This window comes from Protopterus annectens, chromosome 10.part0 (genome assembly GCF_019279795.1).
Source record: "Protopterus annectens isolate FY-2018-M chromosome 10.part0, PAN1.0, whole genome shotgun sequence".
Lineage (NCBI taxonomy): Eukaryota > Metazoa > Chordata > Ceratodontiformes > Protopteridae > Protopterus > Protopterus annectens.
Window position 1 is genome coordinate 331891987 of NC_056744.1, and position 20381 is coordinate 331912367.

The following is a 20381-nucleotide window of genomic DNA, read 5'->3' on the forward strand; positions in this document are numbered from 1 at the left end:
CACTAATGAGAATATTTTTTCGTGTATATATAGGTAGTATTTTAGTTTTTTCTTCATTTAATATTAAACCAGAAATACTTTTAAAATTCATAATGTTATCAAATAGAGACTGTATAGAAGAATTAGATCCTGCTGATGTAATTAGAACATCATCTGCAAAAAGTTGAATTTTGGATGTTGTATTTTCATCTATTTCAAAACCCTCTATGTCAGTACTGTTTCTGATCAAATTAGCCCAAGGCTCCATTACTAAAGTGAATAATAGTGGAGAAAGTGGACATCCTTGTTTTGTACCTTTAAGAATGGGTATTTTTTGTGAAACATATGTTCCTACCTTAATATAAGCCAATGTTCCTTTGTATAAATGTTCAATTAGATTTACAAATGCATCCGAGAAGTTTGTGCACTTCATTAAGGTAAACAGATAGTCCCAACTTACTGAATCAAATGCTGAACTTATATCAAGACTAATAAGTGTTAAATCTTTCTTTTTCCTATTTGCAAAATCTATTAATGTTAAAGTTCTTCTTATATTATCAAAAGTATTTCTATTTACAATGAAGCCTGTCTGATCTATATCTATAATGCCGGAATGATTGTCTTCAATCTATCAGCAAAGATATTCATAAACATTTTATAATCAACATTAAGTAATGAGATGGGCCGATATGCAGAACATCTAGTTGGATCTTTATTAGGTTTTAAAATTGGCGAAATAAATGTATATTGCCAAGATGGGGGGGTTATTAACTCAGTTTGGGCCAAAATAAAAACCTTATGTATTAATGAATATGTATTTTTAGAAAGGATTTTATATATCTCTGGTATAATACCATCATTACCCGGTGCTTTGTTTGATTTAAGCTTATTTATTTGTGTAATAACTTCTGTATATGAAATACTCTTGTCCAATAGTTTAATTTGTTGTTTATTAAGCTTTTATTCATATTTGTGGTTATAAACTCCTTTATTTTATCTTTAGGTTCCATGTTAATATTATTATGGTTAATTTTGTGAAAGTGATTTCTAAATTCATCTAGTATTTCTGGTATACTAGAAACATTCTTCTTTTTCCTTAGAGAAAAGATTTCTTTGATATGGTTTTGTTTATTCAACCTTTTTGTTTTATTTTTAAGTCTATGTAAGTATTTGGGGCTTATTGAATAAGACAAAAACTTGTATTTCTCTAAAGTTATTTTTACTTTATGAGTTAAAATTTCTTTGTATTTCTCATTTAGTTTGTTTAATTCTTCAATAACTTTCTTGTCCATAATATTTTCTTTATTATTATGTTTATAAGAGTCTAATTTACTTTGAATATCTAACAATTCCTTATCCCAAGATTTCCTTTTATTATTATACCATCTGATACTTTGTCCATATAGATATGATTTTAAGGCATCCCAAACATAAACAATGGAGACTTCAGGAGTGTTATTTATGTCTAAAAAATGTTTTACTTCTGAAAGTATATATTCTTTATAGTATTTTAGTTGAGTTAAGTATGCTGGTATCCTTTTGATCTGAACATTATGAGTATTTTTATCATGAATTCAAAAACAATTGAATTATGATCAGATATAGGACATGAAATGATTTTGGAATTAATTAAATCTGTTACCATCTGGTTAGAAATAAAGACCCTATCTATTTTTGAATAAATTTTGTATCTGTTAGAAAAAAGGTGTATGGTAATGATTTTGAATCTATCTGATTATTAATATCATTCAAATGATAAGAATTAGCAAAATCCTTTAAATGTTTTGCATTAGATGTAATTCTTCTCTTTCCTATAGTGGTAGTATCACTTTCATGTAGTATACAATTAAAGTCACCAGCTAAAATAATATCTCCTATAGAGAATGATATGATCTTATCAAGATGATGTTTCACTGTATTAATACCAATTCCAGGTATCCAATATACATTAATTAAAGTGTAAGTCTTCCCATTAATTTGTATTGTAACCATACAAAACATTCCTTTGTCATCCTGATAAGACTTAATGGTTTTAGGAATGGGCATACTTTTATTCCATAAAATAGCCACTCCTCTTCTTTTCTGAGTGTGCTCTGAACTAACCAATACTGTATATTTGTTTGTGGCTAGTTTATCAACATCTCTTTCAAGAGATGGGTTTCTTGTAGGAAGACTAAGTTGGCCTTATGTAAATTAATGTATCTTATTAGGCTTGCCCTTTTACATGGATTATTCAATCCGTTAATGTTTAAAGAAATTCCTTTTAAAGATGTCATTTGGCATTTTTAAAACTTAAGAATCTTATGATCAAAATAACAAATAACAAGATAAGTAATGTTACATCTCCTCCTTTAGGTGTACCTTTAAATATAGCTGTATTTATTGAATCTCTTATGGGATTTCATATAGGATTCAATTTTGCTTGTAGTGACAATGAATGTACAAAATATATTGTGGATGTCAAAACTATATACAAATAACAATGAACAAGTGAAAATAATTTAAGGATTAAACCTTGCATCCAGCCTGGAGGTGTAAACTCCAACTTAGAGTAGTATTTACCACTCAAGTTAACCCCCTACCCTAAGCAGCAGTACGTCAGCTACCACCTTATCAATTTAATACTAGTTATATTTAACTGAAGTTAACAGTTTTCAATTCAATTATCTAGCAAGACAAGACTACACATTTGGTAAAACAGCATCATATAAACTAAAATAAACCTTTTTTTTTTTTTTTAAACTGTTCATACTACTGTATACATCCATGTAATATAAAACACTTGTATTCAAATAACATTCAAATAATCTTGATGTTAGAAATCAAGAGGAGAGAAAAATAAGTTCTAACATTCATTTAAATCAAAAACTTTGGCTAATATGATTCAGACATTACATATATTAGGATGCATCTATTTTCTGTCATGTAAATACAGTTAACAGCTTCCAAAAAAACCTTGAATTGCTTGTATATGAGCATTTACTCAAACTCATTATTGCCAATAGAATAAAATATTGTATTCATAGAAATTGTTATAAATCATACTTCATAGTTAAGCAGATTCTCAGAAACATTTATATACATATCTACATACACACACACACACACACACATATATATATATATATATATATATATATATATATATACATACATACACACACATATACACATGTATATATATATATATATATATATATATATATATATATATATACATACACACACACACACACACACACACACACACACACACACACACACACACACACACACACATACACACACACATACACACACACACACACATACATATATATATATATATATATATATATGATCTCACTAAGTTGTATCTTTACTGAGCACCATCTTACATTGCTGTCCCTTCAATAAATCTGTCTGCTTTATACAAAATAATGCACAGCAAACACATTTTAGTAACCAGATTTTACAAACATGCTATACTACTGCTTTAAAATATATCACATGACAATTTCTTCTAGTATAGAGTTATAAAATTATTTATGCTTGTCAATCAGATGAATTAAATGAGTTATAGTAATGTATATGTTTGGGACATAGGTTTTTAACACATATTATTAATCTGCTATTCCTGTATCTGTGATGTGTCAGTGTGATATCTAGGTCAAAGGTGAGACCAGCTGCTTTCAGCTTCTCTGTGAGAATTTTGAGAGTTGAAGCTTTTGAAGTAGCTCATGGACACTGTGCATGAGACAGCCCACATCCCAGATTGTCTCTCTTAACATTTTGGGAAACTTATTAAAACTAGTGACAAACATTCATTTAGCAGTGTAAATGCATCTAAACATGACAAAACCTTCACAATGCATTCTACAGGTTATTACAGACTCTATGTAAGTGAAATCAAGCCCAAAATTATTAATAAGTAACAAACTCAACATTTTGTCCCAACTCAACTCCTATGCTAATCTTATTATTTACTGTGTCTATATGATCAAAAGTATTTCTATATATTAATAAAGAAAAGAAAAGAGAGTAGAAAGTAAAAGGGTGTAAGGCAGAAATAAAAAAAAAATGTAAGAGAAAGCTATAAGAAGTATATACAATAGAATATTACTTACTGTTTATATTAATAGAGTTAAAAATAAAACATATTATTTACTATTATTTAGTTCTAATTATTATTAGTTAAAGCATGACAGATTATTTACAAACAAGCATAAGCAGTGTAATCAAGAAAGTATAATTAGGTAGTGTCATTCCTGTATCTGTGATGTGTCAGTGTGATATCTAGGTCAAAGGTGAGACTAGCTGCTTTCAGCTTCTCTGTGAGAATTCTGAGAGTTGAAGCTTTTGAAGTAGCTCATGGACACTGTGCATGAGACAGCCCACATCTCAAATTGTCTCTCTTAACATTTTGGCGGGAAACTTATTAAAAACTAGTGACAAACATTCATTTAGCAGTGTAAATGCATCTAAACATGACAAAACCTTCACAATGCATTCTACAGGTTATTACAAACTCAATGTAAGTGAAATCAAGCCCAAAATTATTAATAAGTAACAAAACTCAACATTTTTGTCCCAACTCAACTCCTATGCAAATCTTATTATTTACTGTGTCTATATGATCAAAAGCATGTATATATATTAATAAAGAAAAGAAAAGAGAATAGAAAGTAAAAGGGTGTAAGGCAGAAATAAAAAAATGTAAGAGAAAGCTATAAGAAGTATATACAATAGAATGTTACTTACTGTTTATATTAATAGAGTTAAAAATAAAACATATTATTTACTATTATTTAGTTCTAATTATTATTAGTTAAAGCATGACAGATTATTTACAAACAAGCATAAGCAGTGTAATCAAGAAAGTATAATTAGGAATAGCATTTGAAGAACATATAAACTTTTAAAGGAAAAAAAATGTATCAAATTACTGACCTTATTTTTCCTCTTCAGAAAGAGAAACAAGTTAAATCACAGCTTGCCATTAAATCTCCAGATATTTTGACTAGTTATGAAACAAAACATTTCTTTGCACACAGAGAATAACTTTGATTAAATCTTTTTCAAAATATTTGTTGCTTCTTGAAATGCAGGAACTATATTTAAAAAGATTAATAATAAAATAAAATGATGAGAGAGAAAAAAAAACATAGTACAGTCTCTTCTTCTTCTCTGAAGTCTTCCACGAAGTTTCAGTTGCCAGTCTCTTTAACGAAGGACTAGCCCATTCCATTTCTTCTATTTTTTCCAAAATCTTATTTTTTTGATAAACAGTAAAGCAGAGTCTAAGTCATCGAAAATTTTAGGACCATCAGGAAGGAAGATTTTAAGCTTGGCAGGAAACAGAAGGTATGTTTTAAACTGTGCTTTTTAAGCTCCTTATTAGTGGCAGAAAAACTATGGCTTTAGCTAATACCATGGAAGAATAGTCATTGTCAAAACGCACAGTTGTTTCATTAATCTTAACAGGAGCTTTAGCCCAAGCAGATTTAAGAACCATCTCTTTATCAAAAGATGATAGAAATCTAACTATAACTGATCTAGGATAGTTTTTGTTAGAGTTAGTATTAGCTATAGATCTATGTGCTCTTTCGATACCAAAAGAGAATTCTTCTGGTAAATCTAAAGTTTTAGGGAGCCATGTTGTTAAAAAAGAAGTAATATTGTTACCTTCAATATTTTCTGGCAGTCCAAAATCCTAATGTTATTGCGCCTAGATCTATTTTCCAGGTCATCCAGCTTTGTTTGTAAATGTGTATTTTGTTTCAGCAGAAACTCAATGTTGATTTCCTCTTCATGTATTCTATTTTCCATGTCATTCACAGCTTCTTCTATGCCTGTCATCTGGATCTTCTGTTGTTGCAGGTCCATATGTAACAAGTCTATTTGTTTTGTAGTTTTTTTCTATGAAAGTGTCTATTTTAGTATCCATTTTATCCATCTTAGCAGTAAGTTGCTGGACTTATAATTATCAGAGACTGAAGTTCTTTCTTGATGCTGGAGTCTTGAGAATTTGTCTTACTGGAACTCATTTCAGACTGATAAACTGACAGGAAAATTTCCAAAGTAATTTCTGACAGTAATATTATTAAGATTTCCTTTCTTTTTTAGATCTAGTTCAAGAACTATATAAAACAAACATATTTAGAAAGAAAATTACTTCAAAAATTAATTTTTTAAGTAATTAATTCCTGTCAATGTAATGAAATTGGTGGAGCTGAAGGAATCTGCTGCTATCCTGTGTTCATCCTTGGCCACGCCAGACAAAAGGTAATTTCAACATTTAGCAAAAAAGGGAACAAATGTTTATGCACAGTATATCCCCTGTACAGGAAAGCTTTGCCGAACCTGTTCCAAGGTAAACTGTCTTTCTCCTCTAGCTGATCAGAATAGATTCACTCTTGTTGTTGTTCATGAGATACACAACAGCGTGTTCTTTCAGAGTAACTAAAGGGCTTGCGGTTGAAGATAGTAAGGGTTCTAAGTCACATAACCTATTGTAGACTAGTAGGTTTTTGAAGTGAATTCTCCAACAACTGTTTCTTTTCTGTGATACAATTGCTGGAGTGATATTGGTTTGATTTATGCAGACTTGATTGAAAATGCAACAGCTTTCATGTCCTTGAACAATTTTCTTTTCTACTTAGCCAAAAAAAGTTCTATAGAGGCTGACTAGAGCACACAAAACATTCTGTTTTTCTGTCTCCTTGCTCTGAAAATAGAGAGAATTCCCCTTGATTTTTTTGTACGGAAAGTAAAACAATATTTACTATTTGGAAGTGCAAAGTTTCATGTGAACAGCAACATTTTCTTGGTGCCCAGAGCTGCGTTGATAACATTTTCTTGGTGCCTAGAGCTGCGTTGATAACATTTTCTTGGTGCCCAGAGCTGCGTTGATGACATTTTCTTGGTGCCCAGAGCTGCGTTGATCACATTTTCTTGGTGCCCAGAGCTGCGTTGATGACATATTCTTGGTGCCTAGAGCTGCATTGATAACATTTTTCTTGGTGCCCAGAGCTGCGTTGATACTTTTTCTTTTGATTGCAGATGCCACACTGAATAAAATAACTGGAAGATTCTTCTGGTGTTTGTTGAAGACCATTTAGGGCCCACCTGTGCCAGGATGATTAGAATTTTTTGGTAGATTGGACATGCTTATAACACTAGTGAATGGTGTGGGTACATGGTACTGAATAATTGAAATGGATTTTACACCCCCCACCCACCCACCCCGTATGTGCCACATTTTAAAGAAAAGCACCAGTACTATGTAGTATCCTGGAAGAACCGACAAAACATGCATATAAAATTATTTGTTTAGTTGTGAAGTGTAGTAGATGTCCTTCAAGAATGCAACTGCAGTCATAACATGTGGGTTGTCCTGCCTCAGGCAGCCCTCGGTCGGCCGGATTCCAAAGTCTGGGTCCGACGTCGGCTGATGTCGCATTTCTTTCCGACGTCGGAGCGGCTGGAATACATAAGCATCAGCCGACGCCATTTTCTTCAGTCTTTCTTGCCGCGCGGTGCCCGAAGCAGAAGCAGTTCGCAAGTGCCGGTCGGTCAGCTCCTGTATTCTACAATACCGAAGTCATCAAAAAAGCTAAGTACCCCGTTGGGGACCTTTTCTTGCCTCAGTCGATGTCAGAAATTACTGAAAAAGTTAACAATTGTCTTTTTTGTGGTAAACAAATACCTCATAAGGATTTCCACTCTTACTGCCCCCCTTGCCTGGGCCCAGACCACGACGTCTCGGCCTATGTAGCCTGTGCTCGCTTCAACAAGCGCACTCTCAGGCGCTGGGCGGAGTTCGCTGAAGATTTTTTCGGCGATAAATTTGCTTACACCATGCCGTCGGATCTTCCGACATCGCAAACTCCCAAAAAGCGAAAAGACCGGGACCGACATCCTCGGCCCGCGTTTACCACCGACTCCACGCCAAAACCTAGCACGAGTGCTCCGGTTCCCTCTGAGACGGTCTCTCCACCGCTCCGAACCGAAGACACCGATACCGGCGACTCCGATTCCAGACATTACTCCGACGCCAGTTATAGATTTTCCTCCGGATACCGAAACCGAGGAAATGCCCGAGACCATCGCTGTAGACAAGGTCACTCCTGCACGTGGAGCTGCCAGGCCTCCTATGGCCATGTCTATTAAGGCCTACACTAGGGCTAAGGCAGCCAGCAAAACAAAGCATATTACTTCTAAATCCTTACCTCAGCCGACTCCGGAGACACAAATTATGTCCATGGCTGCTGATTTAATTTCCATGATTAGAGGTTCACAGGCCCATCCTGAGAGAGCATCCCAGCCTCCTCCTGATAAAAGGCCCCGGGTTGAACCCTCTGACCCTACTCCTTCAGATGAAGACTCTGAGGGCTCTGTCCACTCTGATAGTCAGGAAGAGCTCTTCCAGACCTATGAGGACTCGGATGCAGAAGATTCCATCCCTTTGGCCTCCCCTCCTGAGGATATTTCTTTTGGGGAAGTTCTGCACACCATGAGGGAACATTTCAAGTGGCAAGGTCAGGAATATTCTGATTCTAAGAAATGCCTTAGGACTTTCCTTAAGAAGCCTCAGCACAGGCCCTTAGCTATTCCTCCTGTACTTGATGTTCTGGATGATTTGTATTCTGACTCTAGTGCTACCCCTGATTCTCTTCCTCCTGCTCCAGCCAAGCCAGACAGGTATTACAGGGTCCCAGAAACTCATTCCCATTTATTCAGGGCCCATACTGCTGATTTGGAAACCATTTCACAGGGGCCTAAAGGAGTTTCAGCCTCCACCTCAAAAAATCCTTTGCCCTCCAACAGGGAAGCTAGGTCATTAGAGAGATGGGGCAAAAAAGGTTTACACATCCACTACCTTATCTATGAGAGCTTTAAATTGCCTTTTTCATATGTTACAATATCAGGATTATCTCTTAGAAGATTTACAAAAAGCATTAGCTTCTCCTGATCCTTTAGACAGGAAGACCTTGCAGGAAGCTGTACATAACACTCAGCAAGTAAGCAATCACTTCCTGCAGTGTGGATATGATGCACTGGAAGCTTCATGTAGGGCAGCTATGACAGGGCAGTGATTCAGACATGCTTGGTTAAAAGATCAACCTCTACCAGATCATGTAAAAGCAAAACTTCTGGATGCACCTTTGGAAAAGAACAAGCTTTTTGGTGCAAATGCTAAGGATGTGTTAAAGACCATCGAAGAAAAAGCAAAATCAATTCAGACTGTGAAAGATTTCCTCCAGGTTTAACCCCCCAGATTCAGTAGGAATTGGCCTTCAAAAAACTGGTCCTTTCCTAATCCAGAAAAGTTTCAAAGGGGTAAGAACAGACGTGGCCGAGGAAGAGGCCAATACAGAGGCCCTTACAGGGGACGACAATGGCAGCCGGGAAACCAAAGAAGTGACGCAGGGGTTTCACCTGCACAACAACCACAAACTCAATGACTTTCCTCTACTACCGCCTACCAGGGAACAACTAGAAGCTCCCTTGGGCGGGAAATTATCTCTGTTTGCAGAAAACTGGCACAGACTAACAAAGGACAAATGGATTTTGGACATTATAGACCGAGGGTACAGGTTTCATTTTCATACCTTACCAAGAAAACAGGGCATGCCAAACCTACCACAAAATCAGAGGGCAGAGGCTATCAAGCAAATCACTCTGCTGACTCGAATGAAAGCAATAGAAAGAGTTCCACAACAAGAACAAGACCAGGGGTTTTACTCAAGACTGTTCCTTGTTCCAAGAAAAGAATCTCAATGGAGACCAATACTGGACTTGTCCGCATTAAACACCTTTCTCATAGTACCAAAGTTCAAAATGCTGACTCTACAGCAACTTCTTCCCATGCTGGGCAAGGAGTCGTGGCTGATTACTCTGGACCTCAAGGAGGCATACCTGCATGTCCCTATCAGACACAGCTGCAGAAGATACCTCAGATTTCTTGCAGGGCCAGAGCATTATCAATTCTCAGCATTGCCATTTGGCTTATCTACTGCCCCCAGAGTATTTACAAAATGCCTGGCTTCAGTAATTGCTCATTGCAGGCTCCAGGGTATACAAATTTACCCGTACCTGGACGACTGCCTCATACAAGCGGACGACAAATTGATGTTGACAAAAAACCTGGCTTATGTCATACGATTACTTCAAGCTCTTGGATACACAGTCAACTTCCAAAAGTCAAGACTGCAGCCATCCCAGCAAATAATCTTCTTAGGAGCCAAACTAGACACGGCCTCTCAGATGTCTTACCTGACAGAAGACAAGCAAGAGAAGTTAACTCATTACTTCAAAGGTTTAGCAAAACTCACCCAGATGACTGCAAGGAGATTCCTACAGGCCCTGGGTTACATGGCATCCTGCATTTTACTGGTTCCATTAGCAAAACTACACATGACGAAGCTTCAATGGTACCTAAAAAGCATTTGGTCTCAACACCGCAACAACTTGGAGACAATCATACCACTCATTCCATGCCTACAAAAGGAATTCCTATGGTGGGCCTCGGTGAGCCAGGAAAACACAGGTATGTCATTCAAAAAACCACGGATAACACAGACCATGACTACAGACGCCTCAGACCTTGGATGGGGGGTGCACATGGAAGGCAGGTGTATACAAGGACAATGGTCTCCAAAGGAAACACATCTGCATATAAACCAAAAGGAAATGCTGGCAGTAATGCATGCCATCGAGGCTTTTCAACACCAACTCCAGCAAGGCCATTTAATGATACGGACAGACAACACCACTGTGATGTGGTACATAAACAAGCAGGGGGGCACCCACTCTTACCCCCTTTGCAGACTGACAATGCAGCTTTGGGAGAAATCGCTGAGCCTAAACATCCAGCTACAATCCCAGTTTGTTCCAGGAAAAGACAATGTGTTGGCGGACAGCCTAAGCAGGAATTTCACAGATCCACACGAGTGGAGGTTGCATCCGAAGGCCTTCAGACAACTCACTTCGACATGGGGCAAGCCAGAAGTGGACCTATTTGCCTCTCACCTCAACCATCTTCTACCAAACTTTTGCACAAGGACATACCATCCAAAAGCTTGGAAAATAGATGCCCTCTCATTCAACTGGAACTCCCTAGCAGTCTATGCATTCCCACCTCTGCCACTGATGACCTCAGTATTACTAAAGATCAAAGCAGAGAAGCCCAAGGGAATCATAATAGCTCCGGATTGGCCAAGACAACACTGGTACCCACTACTATGGAGCATATGTCACACCAGGAGGTGGGCCCTCCCAGAGTGGCCTCTACTTTTGACTCAACACAATTTCGAAACACTGCATCCAAATCTTCAGACACTGCAGCTAACAGCCTGGGAGATCCCATAAATAACTTCAGCTTATCTCTCCAAGGAAGTTCAGCGGATACTAACAGAGGCTCGAAGACCATCCACCAGAAAGGTTTACTTAGCAAAGTGGAAAAGATTCAGCAATTGGAATACCAGCAAGGGACATGATGCATCATTGTTGAACATCCCACTCATCTTGGAATATTTGGCAGATATGTTAAAGAACGGTCTCTCATATTCTTCCATAAAGATACATGCATCTGCTATTTCAGCTAGATACAACACTGATCCTCCTGTTTTCTCTCACCCTTACTACGACAATTCCTCAGGGGAATCAAGAACATTAAGCCACCAAGAAAGGCCCCAGTGCCAGCCTGGGACCTCAATTTTGTATTAGAAAAACTGACTCTACCTCCTTTTGAGCCAGCAGCTTCAGTTGACTTGCAATTTCTCTCATGGAAGACAGCTTTCCTGTTGGCAATTACCTCAGCAAGAAGGGTTTCGGAGCTACAGGCCCTAATGGCAATACCACCCTTTATTATTTTCCACAGAGACAGGGTTTCATTAAGGATCAACCCTACTTTTATGCCAAAGGTGGTATCTAGGGTTTCTCTAAATCAAGCCATTCATCTGCCTGCTTTCTTCCCCAATCCCGAGAATAAGGGGGAAAGACTTTTGCATACCTTGGACATTCACAGACAACTTCGATACTACTTGGACAGAACCAAGGCCACTAGGAAGTCTGAACAACTTTTTGTAGCTTACGCCCCTGCTGTCCAAGGAAAAGCAATTTCAAAACAGACTATTTCTAAATGGATTGGACATTGCATCAGATTCTGTTATTCCTTTCATGGAAAGACTGTTCCAGCCAATGTGAGACCACATTCCACCAGAGCTACAGCCACCTCTACAGCATTCTTAAGAGGGGTGCCTACCAAGGACATTTTAGAAGCTGCTACATGGAGCTCAGTGCATACATTCTCCAAACACTACAATCTCCCTCTATATTCCAGATCTAGAGCAGGCTTTGCTTCGGCAGTCCTGCAGGGTTTGATTGCCACACCATCTCTTTCCTAGAGCATACCTCCTCCCCCAGCTAAGCTATGGTATTCTACCCACATGTTATGACTGCAGTTGCATTCTTGAAGGACATAGTACAGTTTTGTACCTACCATAAATGTAGATGTCTGATAGACATGCAACTGCAGTCGGATTTTCCCTCCCTCCATACCCCTCTATGCCTAGGGTCCACTCCTATCCCTGTTACTCTTAGCTGGGGATATCTGTTATGGTGTATTTGTTTTATTGCTCATTTATTTGTTTGGAATTCTGTTTTTGTCTTCCAATTTGATTACAGCCTTCCTTGGAGGGCACCTGGCATCTGGGGCAAGAAACACTGAAGAAAATGGCGTCGGCTGATGCTTATGTACTCCAGCCGCTCTGACGTCGGAGAGAAATGCGACATCAGCCGACGTCGGACCCAGACTTTGGAATCCGGCCGACCGAGGGCTGCCTGAGGCAGGACAACCCACATGTTATGACTGCAGTTGCATGTCTATCGGACATCTACATTTATGGTAGGTACAAAACTGTACTTTTTTTTAGTACATGTGATCAGTATGACAAAAAACTTTCTTGTAAAATGCCCAGGCTTTATTTCCTACCTTAACATTTCTAAGAATTCCATTTTACTCAGCTCAGCCATTTTATACCTTTTTATTTCTTTGGCTGTGCCAGAGTATCCATTTTAATGTTTGTTTTACATGCATAAATGTATCACTTTAAAATGTAGTGATCCTACATTGTCTTTATTTTGTTTAAACACCCTTAACTTACTAATTTTTAAAGTTGTTAATCTGGAGTATACTTCACTTTGTTTATATCACTGCTCTCTGTTTGCTCTAACCAGGTGGGTTTATTTATATTTATGAATCATAAGTTTTGGCTTTCTAATTTTTACAGCTCGCCATCTTGTCCTGTTCCTCCTGTGAGTCAGGCATTGGGTACCCACCTGTTGCCAGATGATGCCGAACAACAGGCAGCCATGCTGCTGGCATGTTCCGGAGACACCCTGCCAGCTTCCCTACCTCCTATCAACATGTACGACTTCCTTGAGGCATTAAAGGTAAGATTAGTTTTAATGTTGCCCAGTGAATACTGGAACTTAGAAATTAAATGTTCTGAATTGTCTTACTAGTACTGCTAGAGTGATTACTAGTCAAATTAGCCAAATTATTTTGAAATGTTTTTACTGGCAGCTGTCTTGTTCTAACAAGTGGCAGTATGCAGTGCCACTGTTGAAGGGTGTGAAAGAATTTTAAACTTCCCTTGCCCTCTAACCTTCTAATGTAATGCACCCTAAGGCAGTGTTATAAACTGCTATGTGCTTAGTGGCAACCATTCAATATTACCACAGAATAAGCCCATGTGTTAGAGGTACAAATACTCCAGCTGGAAGCAAACTTTTCACATAAACTGCTTATTGTTATACCACACACCTAAATACTGCAAGAGAAACTTAAACCTACCTACTGCAGAGAAACATAAACCTACCTACTGCAAGAGAAACATAAACCTACCTACTGCAGAGAAACATAAACCTACCTACTGCAGAGAAACATAAACCCACCTACTGCAGAGAAACATAAACCCACCTACTGCAGAGAAACATAAACCCACCTACTGCAAGAGAAACATAAACCTACCTACTGCAAGAGAAACATAAACCTACCTACTGCAGAGAAACTTAAAACTTTTTTGTGTTGAGGTACGTTATAATTTCCTTCCAAAATGAGTGTGTAAGAGTGTGTATGGCAGGCAAAACTCAGCAGCGCACTAGTATTCATTCTGTGCACATATTGCTTTGACTTCTACCACCACAAAAGTGAGCCACCAGAGTGGTTTGTTTAAGCTCTTCAAGCTCCAAGGGGAGTGCACTTGTCATGGTAATGTACCTGTTGTAAGTGACTCAGTAGTTGGTACCACTCTTAAGCCATGGCAACGAAATGGTAATGGGCGCCTTCCTCTCAGGTTTTACCAGTGCACTCAAGTCCATTCACCACAAGTATAAGTAAGACACTGGTATTTTGTTCATGTGAGTGTGAATGACTTGCTAAGCACTCAGTTCGACTCAATGAAGAGAGACATGGTGGAATTATCTGAGTATGTCTTTTAGTCTAGAAGAAGACTCTTTTTTTTTTTTTTTTTTTTTTTTTTTTTTTAAACATCTTTAGTAAATTGTCACTTAAGAGAAAGGCACACATAAATTAATAGAAAAGAAAACGCAACGCACCAAATTAAAACGTTCCTGCCATTTATATGCATTCTTCATGATGTTCATCGTGCATACAGCTGCAGTCCTTACATATGGGTTCTCCTGCCATCAGACGGGTCCTCGGTCGGCCGAATTCCAAAGTCTTGGTCCGGCGTCGGTTGTTGTCGCCTTCTTCCCTGACGTCAGTGCGACAGGGGTAAATAAGACACGGCCGACGCCATTTTCTTCAGTCTTTTTTGCTGCGCGGTGCCTGAAGCAGAAGCAGTTCGCAAGTGCCGGTCGGCCAGTTCCTGAAATTACGAAAATTTGGAAACCGAAGTCTTCTTTAAAGCTAAGTACCCCGTTGGGGAAACTTTTCTTGCCTCAGACCGATGTCAGACAAAGTTAACAATTGTATTTCTTGTGGGAAGCAAATACCGCATAAGGATTTCCATTCCCTCTGTATTCCTTGTTTAGGCCCAGACCACGACGTCTCGGGCTGTCGCTTTTGTGCTACCTTTAATAAACGCACTATTAAGCGTCGGGTGGAGTTCGCCCAGCACATTTTTGGTAAAGCTTTTAACTATAAAATGTAGTCGGAGACTCCGACTACCGTTTTGTCCAAAAAACGCAAGGACAAAGACCGACACCACGCCAAGACCGGCTGCACGTGTTCCGGTTCTTAGTGAGGCGCCTACGCAGCCCCTGACTACCGACAACACTTCTCTGGTGGTGTCCTCTGTACCCGAGACCGCAGGTTCCTCGGCCCACACTCTGACTACAGCTACCGAAGCCACTGTGAGTGTTGAACCTCTTAATGTGGACAGATCTACTTCCACCCATGGTGTCTTCAGACCTTCTCTTTCCTTTTCCATCAAGGCCTTTACTAAGTCCAAATCAGCCATGCACTCCCAGAGGCCTGTTGCACAGGGCCCATCTACAGGCCCCATGCCTAAAAAGCAGATGCTCAAAATGGCTGAGGATTTAATTACTCTTATCAGGGGTTCCCAACCCCCACCGGACAAGAGACCCAGAGTGGAGGAGGAATCTCCCTCTTCTGACCAGGGCTCCATTATTTCAGAACATTCTGATGAAGAGGAGCATTTGTACTCCCCTTTTGAAGATTCTGATGCAGAACAGTCCATTCCTTCTGTATCCCCCCCCAGAGGACCTCTCATTCGGGGAAACCTTGCATACCTTGAGGGAACACTTCCATTGGGAAGGCCAGGATTTTTCAGATTCAAAGAAAAGGCTTAGGGAATTTCTTCTACTACCTCAGCACAGGCCTCTGGCGATACCTCCTGTCTTGGACATACTTGATGATGTTTATTCGGAGGCTTGCCTTAATCCGGATTCCCTGCCTCCAGCCCCAGTCAAGCCTGATAGGTACTACAGAGTTCCTAACTCACACCAATTTCTTTACAAAAGCCATAATGCTGACCCAGAAACCATTTCTCAGGGTCCCAAGGGAATGAAGGCCTCTACTGCTAAGAATCCATTACCCTCCGAAAGAGAGTCTAGATCCTTAGAAAGGTGGGGAAAAAAGGTATATACCTCAGCCACTCTAGCCATGAGGGCCTTAAATTGTCAGTTCCATATGCTTAAATATCAGCAGTTTCTGTTATCACAATTAAAGACCTGAACAACCAGATCTGAAGGAGTTGCAGGATATGATGCATAGTGCAGAACAAGTGGGTAAGCACACCTTGCAATGTGGTTATGATGCTCTAGAGGCCTCAAGTAGAGCAGCAGTTACAGGATCAGTCATTCGTAGACATGCCTGGCTTAGGGAACAAACCCTGCCTGATCATGCCAAGGCTAAATTACTAGATGCTCCTTTACAAAAGGATGTATTATTTGGTACTAATGCTGAGGAAATACTAAGGAAAATGGAAGAAAAAGCTAAATCTATGCAAACTGTTAAGGCTTTTCTACAGGTACAACCACCACGTTTTAGTAGAAATTGGCCTACAAAAAACTGGTCCTTTCCAGCCACGGACAAGCCCCAAAGAGGTAGATACAGACGCGGAAGGGGCAGAGGACAATCTCAAGGATCATATAGAGGCAGACAATGGCAACTTCCAGCATCAAGAGGTGGCGAAGACAATGCACAGCAATACAGAAAACAAAACCAATGACTTTCCCCTTTGCATGCCAAACAAGGCTCAAGTGGCAGCACCCTTGGGAGGAAAGCTGGCATTATTTTCAAAAAATTGGCATGTCACAAAAGACAAATGGATCCTGGACATTATAAACAGAGGCTATAGATTTCATTTTCACACTCTTCCAAAAATGAGAGGCATGCCAAACCTGCCACACAATCAAAGGGCAGAGGCTCAAATACAAATTTCAAAGCTCATGGACATGAAAGCTATTCAAGAGGTACCTACTCACGAGCAAGGTCAAGGTTTTTATTCCAGGCTATTCCTGGTACCAAGGAAGGGAACTGATTGGAGACCCATTTTGGACTTATCCATCCTAAACACATTTCTACTAGTGCCAAAATTCAAGATGCTCACCTTACAGCAGCTTCTTCCCATGCTGGGCAAGGGGTCTTGGCTGGTAACATTGGATCTCAAGGAGGCATACCTGCATGTCCCAATCAGACAAAGCTGCAGAAGATACCTCAGATTTCTTGCAGGTTCAATCCACTATCAATTCTCTGCATTGCCCTTTGGCTTATCTACTGCGCCCAGAGTATTCACGAAATGCCTGGCATCAGTAATTGCCTACTGCAGACTTCAAGGGATACAAATATACCCTTATTTGGATGACTGCCTGATCCAAGCGGACAGCAAGCACATACTTCTGGAGCATCTGGGTTACGTAACACAGTTATTGAAATCTCTGGGATACACAGTCAACAAAGAGAAATCCAGGCTAACACCATCTCAGAAAATAATTTTCCTGGGTGCCAGCTTGGACACAAACACCCAGATGGCCTATCTTACGCCAGAAAAACAGGGGCAACTAACTCAGTACTTCAAAATACTAGCAAATTGTACCAGGCTAACTGCAAGGAAAATCCTGCAGGCTCTGGGATTCATGGCATCTTGCATTCTTCTAATCCCATGTGCAAAGTTGCATATGAGGAAACTTCAATGGTACCTAAAAAACCTATGGTCTCAACACAGACACATTTTGGAAACAATAATACCACTAATTCCATGTTTACAAAAGGAATTTCTATGGTGGGCTCAAGCATGCCAAACAAACGCAGGTCTACCATTCAGCAAGCCTCAAGCAAATCAAGTCATCACAACAGACGCCTCAGACTACGCCTGGGGGGCACACATGACAGACAGGTGTATTCAGGGCAAATGGTCCCAAAAGGAAAAGCACCTTCACATTAATCAAAAGGAAATGCTAGCAGTGATAAATGCAATTACAGCTTTCAAGTACCTCCTGCATCCAGGGCAACTATTAATAAGAACAGACAACACCACAGTAATGTGGTACATAAACAGGGAGGAACACATTCATACCCCCTGTGCAGGCTGGCCATGTCACTTTGGAACAGGGCTCTGGAATGGCAAATCGAGCTTCAAGCACAGTATGTGCCAGGTATGGAAAACACGCTGGCAGACAATCTAAGCAGAAATATGACAGACCCTCACGAATGGAAGTTGCATCCTCAAGTGTTTACAGAGATAATCCAAGCGTGGGGAAGGCCAGACATAGATCTCTTTGCCTCCCACAAAAATCACCAATTGACAAAGTTCTGCTCAAGGACATTTCATCCAAAGGCCTGGAGAGTGGACGCCCTTTCTTTCAGTTGGGCAGCACGGACAGTTTACGCCTTTCCACCTCTTCCTCTGCTGACCAAGGTGCTTTTGAAAACAAGAGCAGACAGACCAAAGATGATACTGATTGCTCCAGACTGGCCAAGACAACACTGGTATCCACTCCTGAGGAGCCTAACACATTCTCCTCCCTGGACCCTACCTCTAATGCCTCTACCTTCTGACTAAGCACAGCTACAAAACTCTTCACAGTCAGCTGAAGACACTCAATCTGGCTGCATGGAAAATTCCTTAACACCACAACAGACCCTTCTCTTCAAGGAGGTACAGGATGTCATTTTGGAAGCCAGAAGGCCATCTACTAGAAAAGCTTACTCTGCAAAATGGAAACGGTTTTGTGCTTGGAATGAGAAAAAGGATCAGGATCCTAGAAAACTGAATTTGCCTCAGATATTACAGTACCTAACTGAACTGCTGAACAGTGGACTGTCATTCTCCTCCATTAAAATCCATGCCTCAGCCATTTCTGCAGAATACAACACTGATCCACCCTTATTCTCTCACCCACTCTTAAGACAGTTCCTCAGAGGGGCTAAGAATATAAGACCTCTAAGGAAACAACCAATCCCAGCCTGGGATCTTACTTACATACTGGAAAAATTAACATTGCCTCCCTTTGAACCAGCTGCTTCAACAGATTTGCAATATTTGTCCTGGAAAACAGCTTTCCTTCTGGCTATTACCTCTGCTCGTAGGGTCTCGGAATTACAAGCCCTCGTGGCTGTGCAGCCCTTTCTCATCTTCCATCAGGACAGGGTTTCCCTATGAACCAACCCGTCATTTATACCTAAGGTAGTATCCAGGGTAGCTTTAAATCAGGCCATACACTTACCTACCTTTTACCCCAATCCTCAAAACAAAGGGGAAAGGCTGCTTCATTCCTTAGACATCCATAGACAGCTGCTTTACTATTTGGACAGAACAAAGCCGTTCAGGAAATCAGAACAACTCTTTGTGTCCTATGCTGCAGGAGCTCAAGGGAAGCCAATTTCCAAACAGACAATTTCAAAATGGATAGGCCACTGCATACGTTTTTGTTACTCCTTTCATGGTAAATCTGTGCCTACAGGCATCCGGTCCCACTCCACAAGGGCCACAGCTACCTCTACAGCCTTCCTCAGAGGAGTTCCTACCAAAGATATTTTGGAGGCAGCCAGTTGGAGTTTGGTGCATACCTTCACTAAACACTGCCACCTACCTTTATACTCCAAAACAAGAGCAGGCTTTGCCACTGCTGTGTTGCAGGGCATTCTGGCTCCTCCTAATTCCACCTAGTGCCTACCAAGTGCCTACCACCCTGTGTGTAGCTTTGGGATTCTACCCATATGTAAGGACTGCAGCTGTATGCACGATGAACATAGTACAGTTTTGTACCTACCATAAATGTAAATGTTAGAGTGCTAATACAGCTGCAGTCCAGGTTTCCCTCCCTCCTTCCCCTCTTGGTACAGGCCTAGTGGCTAACTCCTCCACAAACAACCTGTTTGGGTTATCCTTCTATGGTGTATTTGCTTGCAACTACTGATTTTTGATTATATTGCATTGCATGACTATACATAGATATATAAATTATGTATTGCCTTCCTTCTGGGGGCACCTGACATCTGGGGCAAGAAAGACTGAAGAAAATGGCATCGGCCATGTCTTATATACGCCTGTTGCACTGACGTCAGGGAAGAAGGCGACAACAACCGACGCCGGACCAAGACTTTGGAATTCGGCCGACCGAGGACCCGCCTGATGGCAGGAGAACCCATATGTAAGGACTGCAGCTGTATTAGCACTCGAACATCTACATTTATGGTAGGTACAAAACTGTACTTTTTCTTTCTTTATAACAGCTGGCTTTCAGGCCAACATTACATAAATGAATCTGTTCCTGCCTTCCTTTAACCCTCACTCCTCCTCCTGAACATTATTGTGCATGTGTTCCCATAAATTCAGTTTATTTCTATGTAACTTGCTCCTTCCTTTTTTAAAGATCTCTTGTCTAGTTCTTTTATCTCTTTCATTCACACTTGGATTAAATTTTGA

General features: G+C 39.8%; 1 protein-coding gene across 2 annotated transcripts in view; it reads left to right on the top strand.

The window, feature by feature from the left end:
• The window catches only part of TADA1 (transcriptional adaptor 1), a 448440-nt gene that overhangs the window by 362037 nt on the left and 66022 nt on the right, over nucleotides 1-20381 (top strand). For both annotated transcript variants that reach the window (XM_044085222.1, XM_044085223.1), the window contains one exon: nucleotides 13254-13416. In XM_044085222.1, the coding sequence (XP_043941157.1) occupies nucleotides 13254-13416 (163 nt within the window). The remainder of the gene's footprint in view (nucleotides 1-13253; nucleotides 13417-20381) is intronic.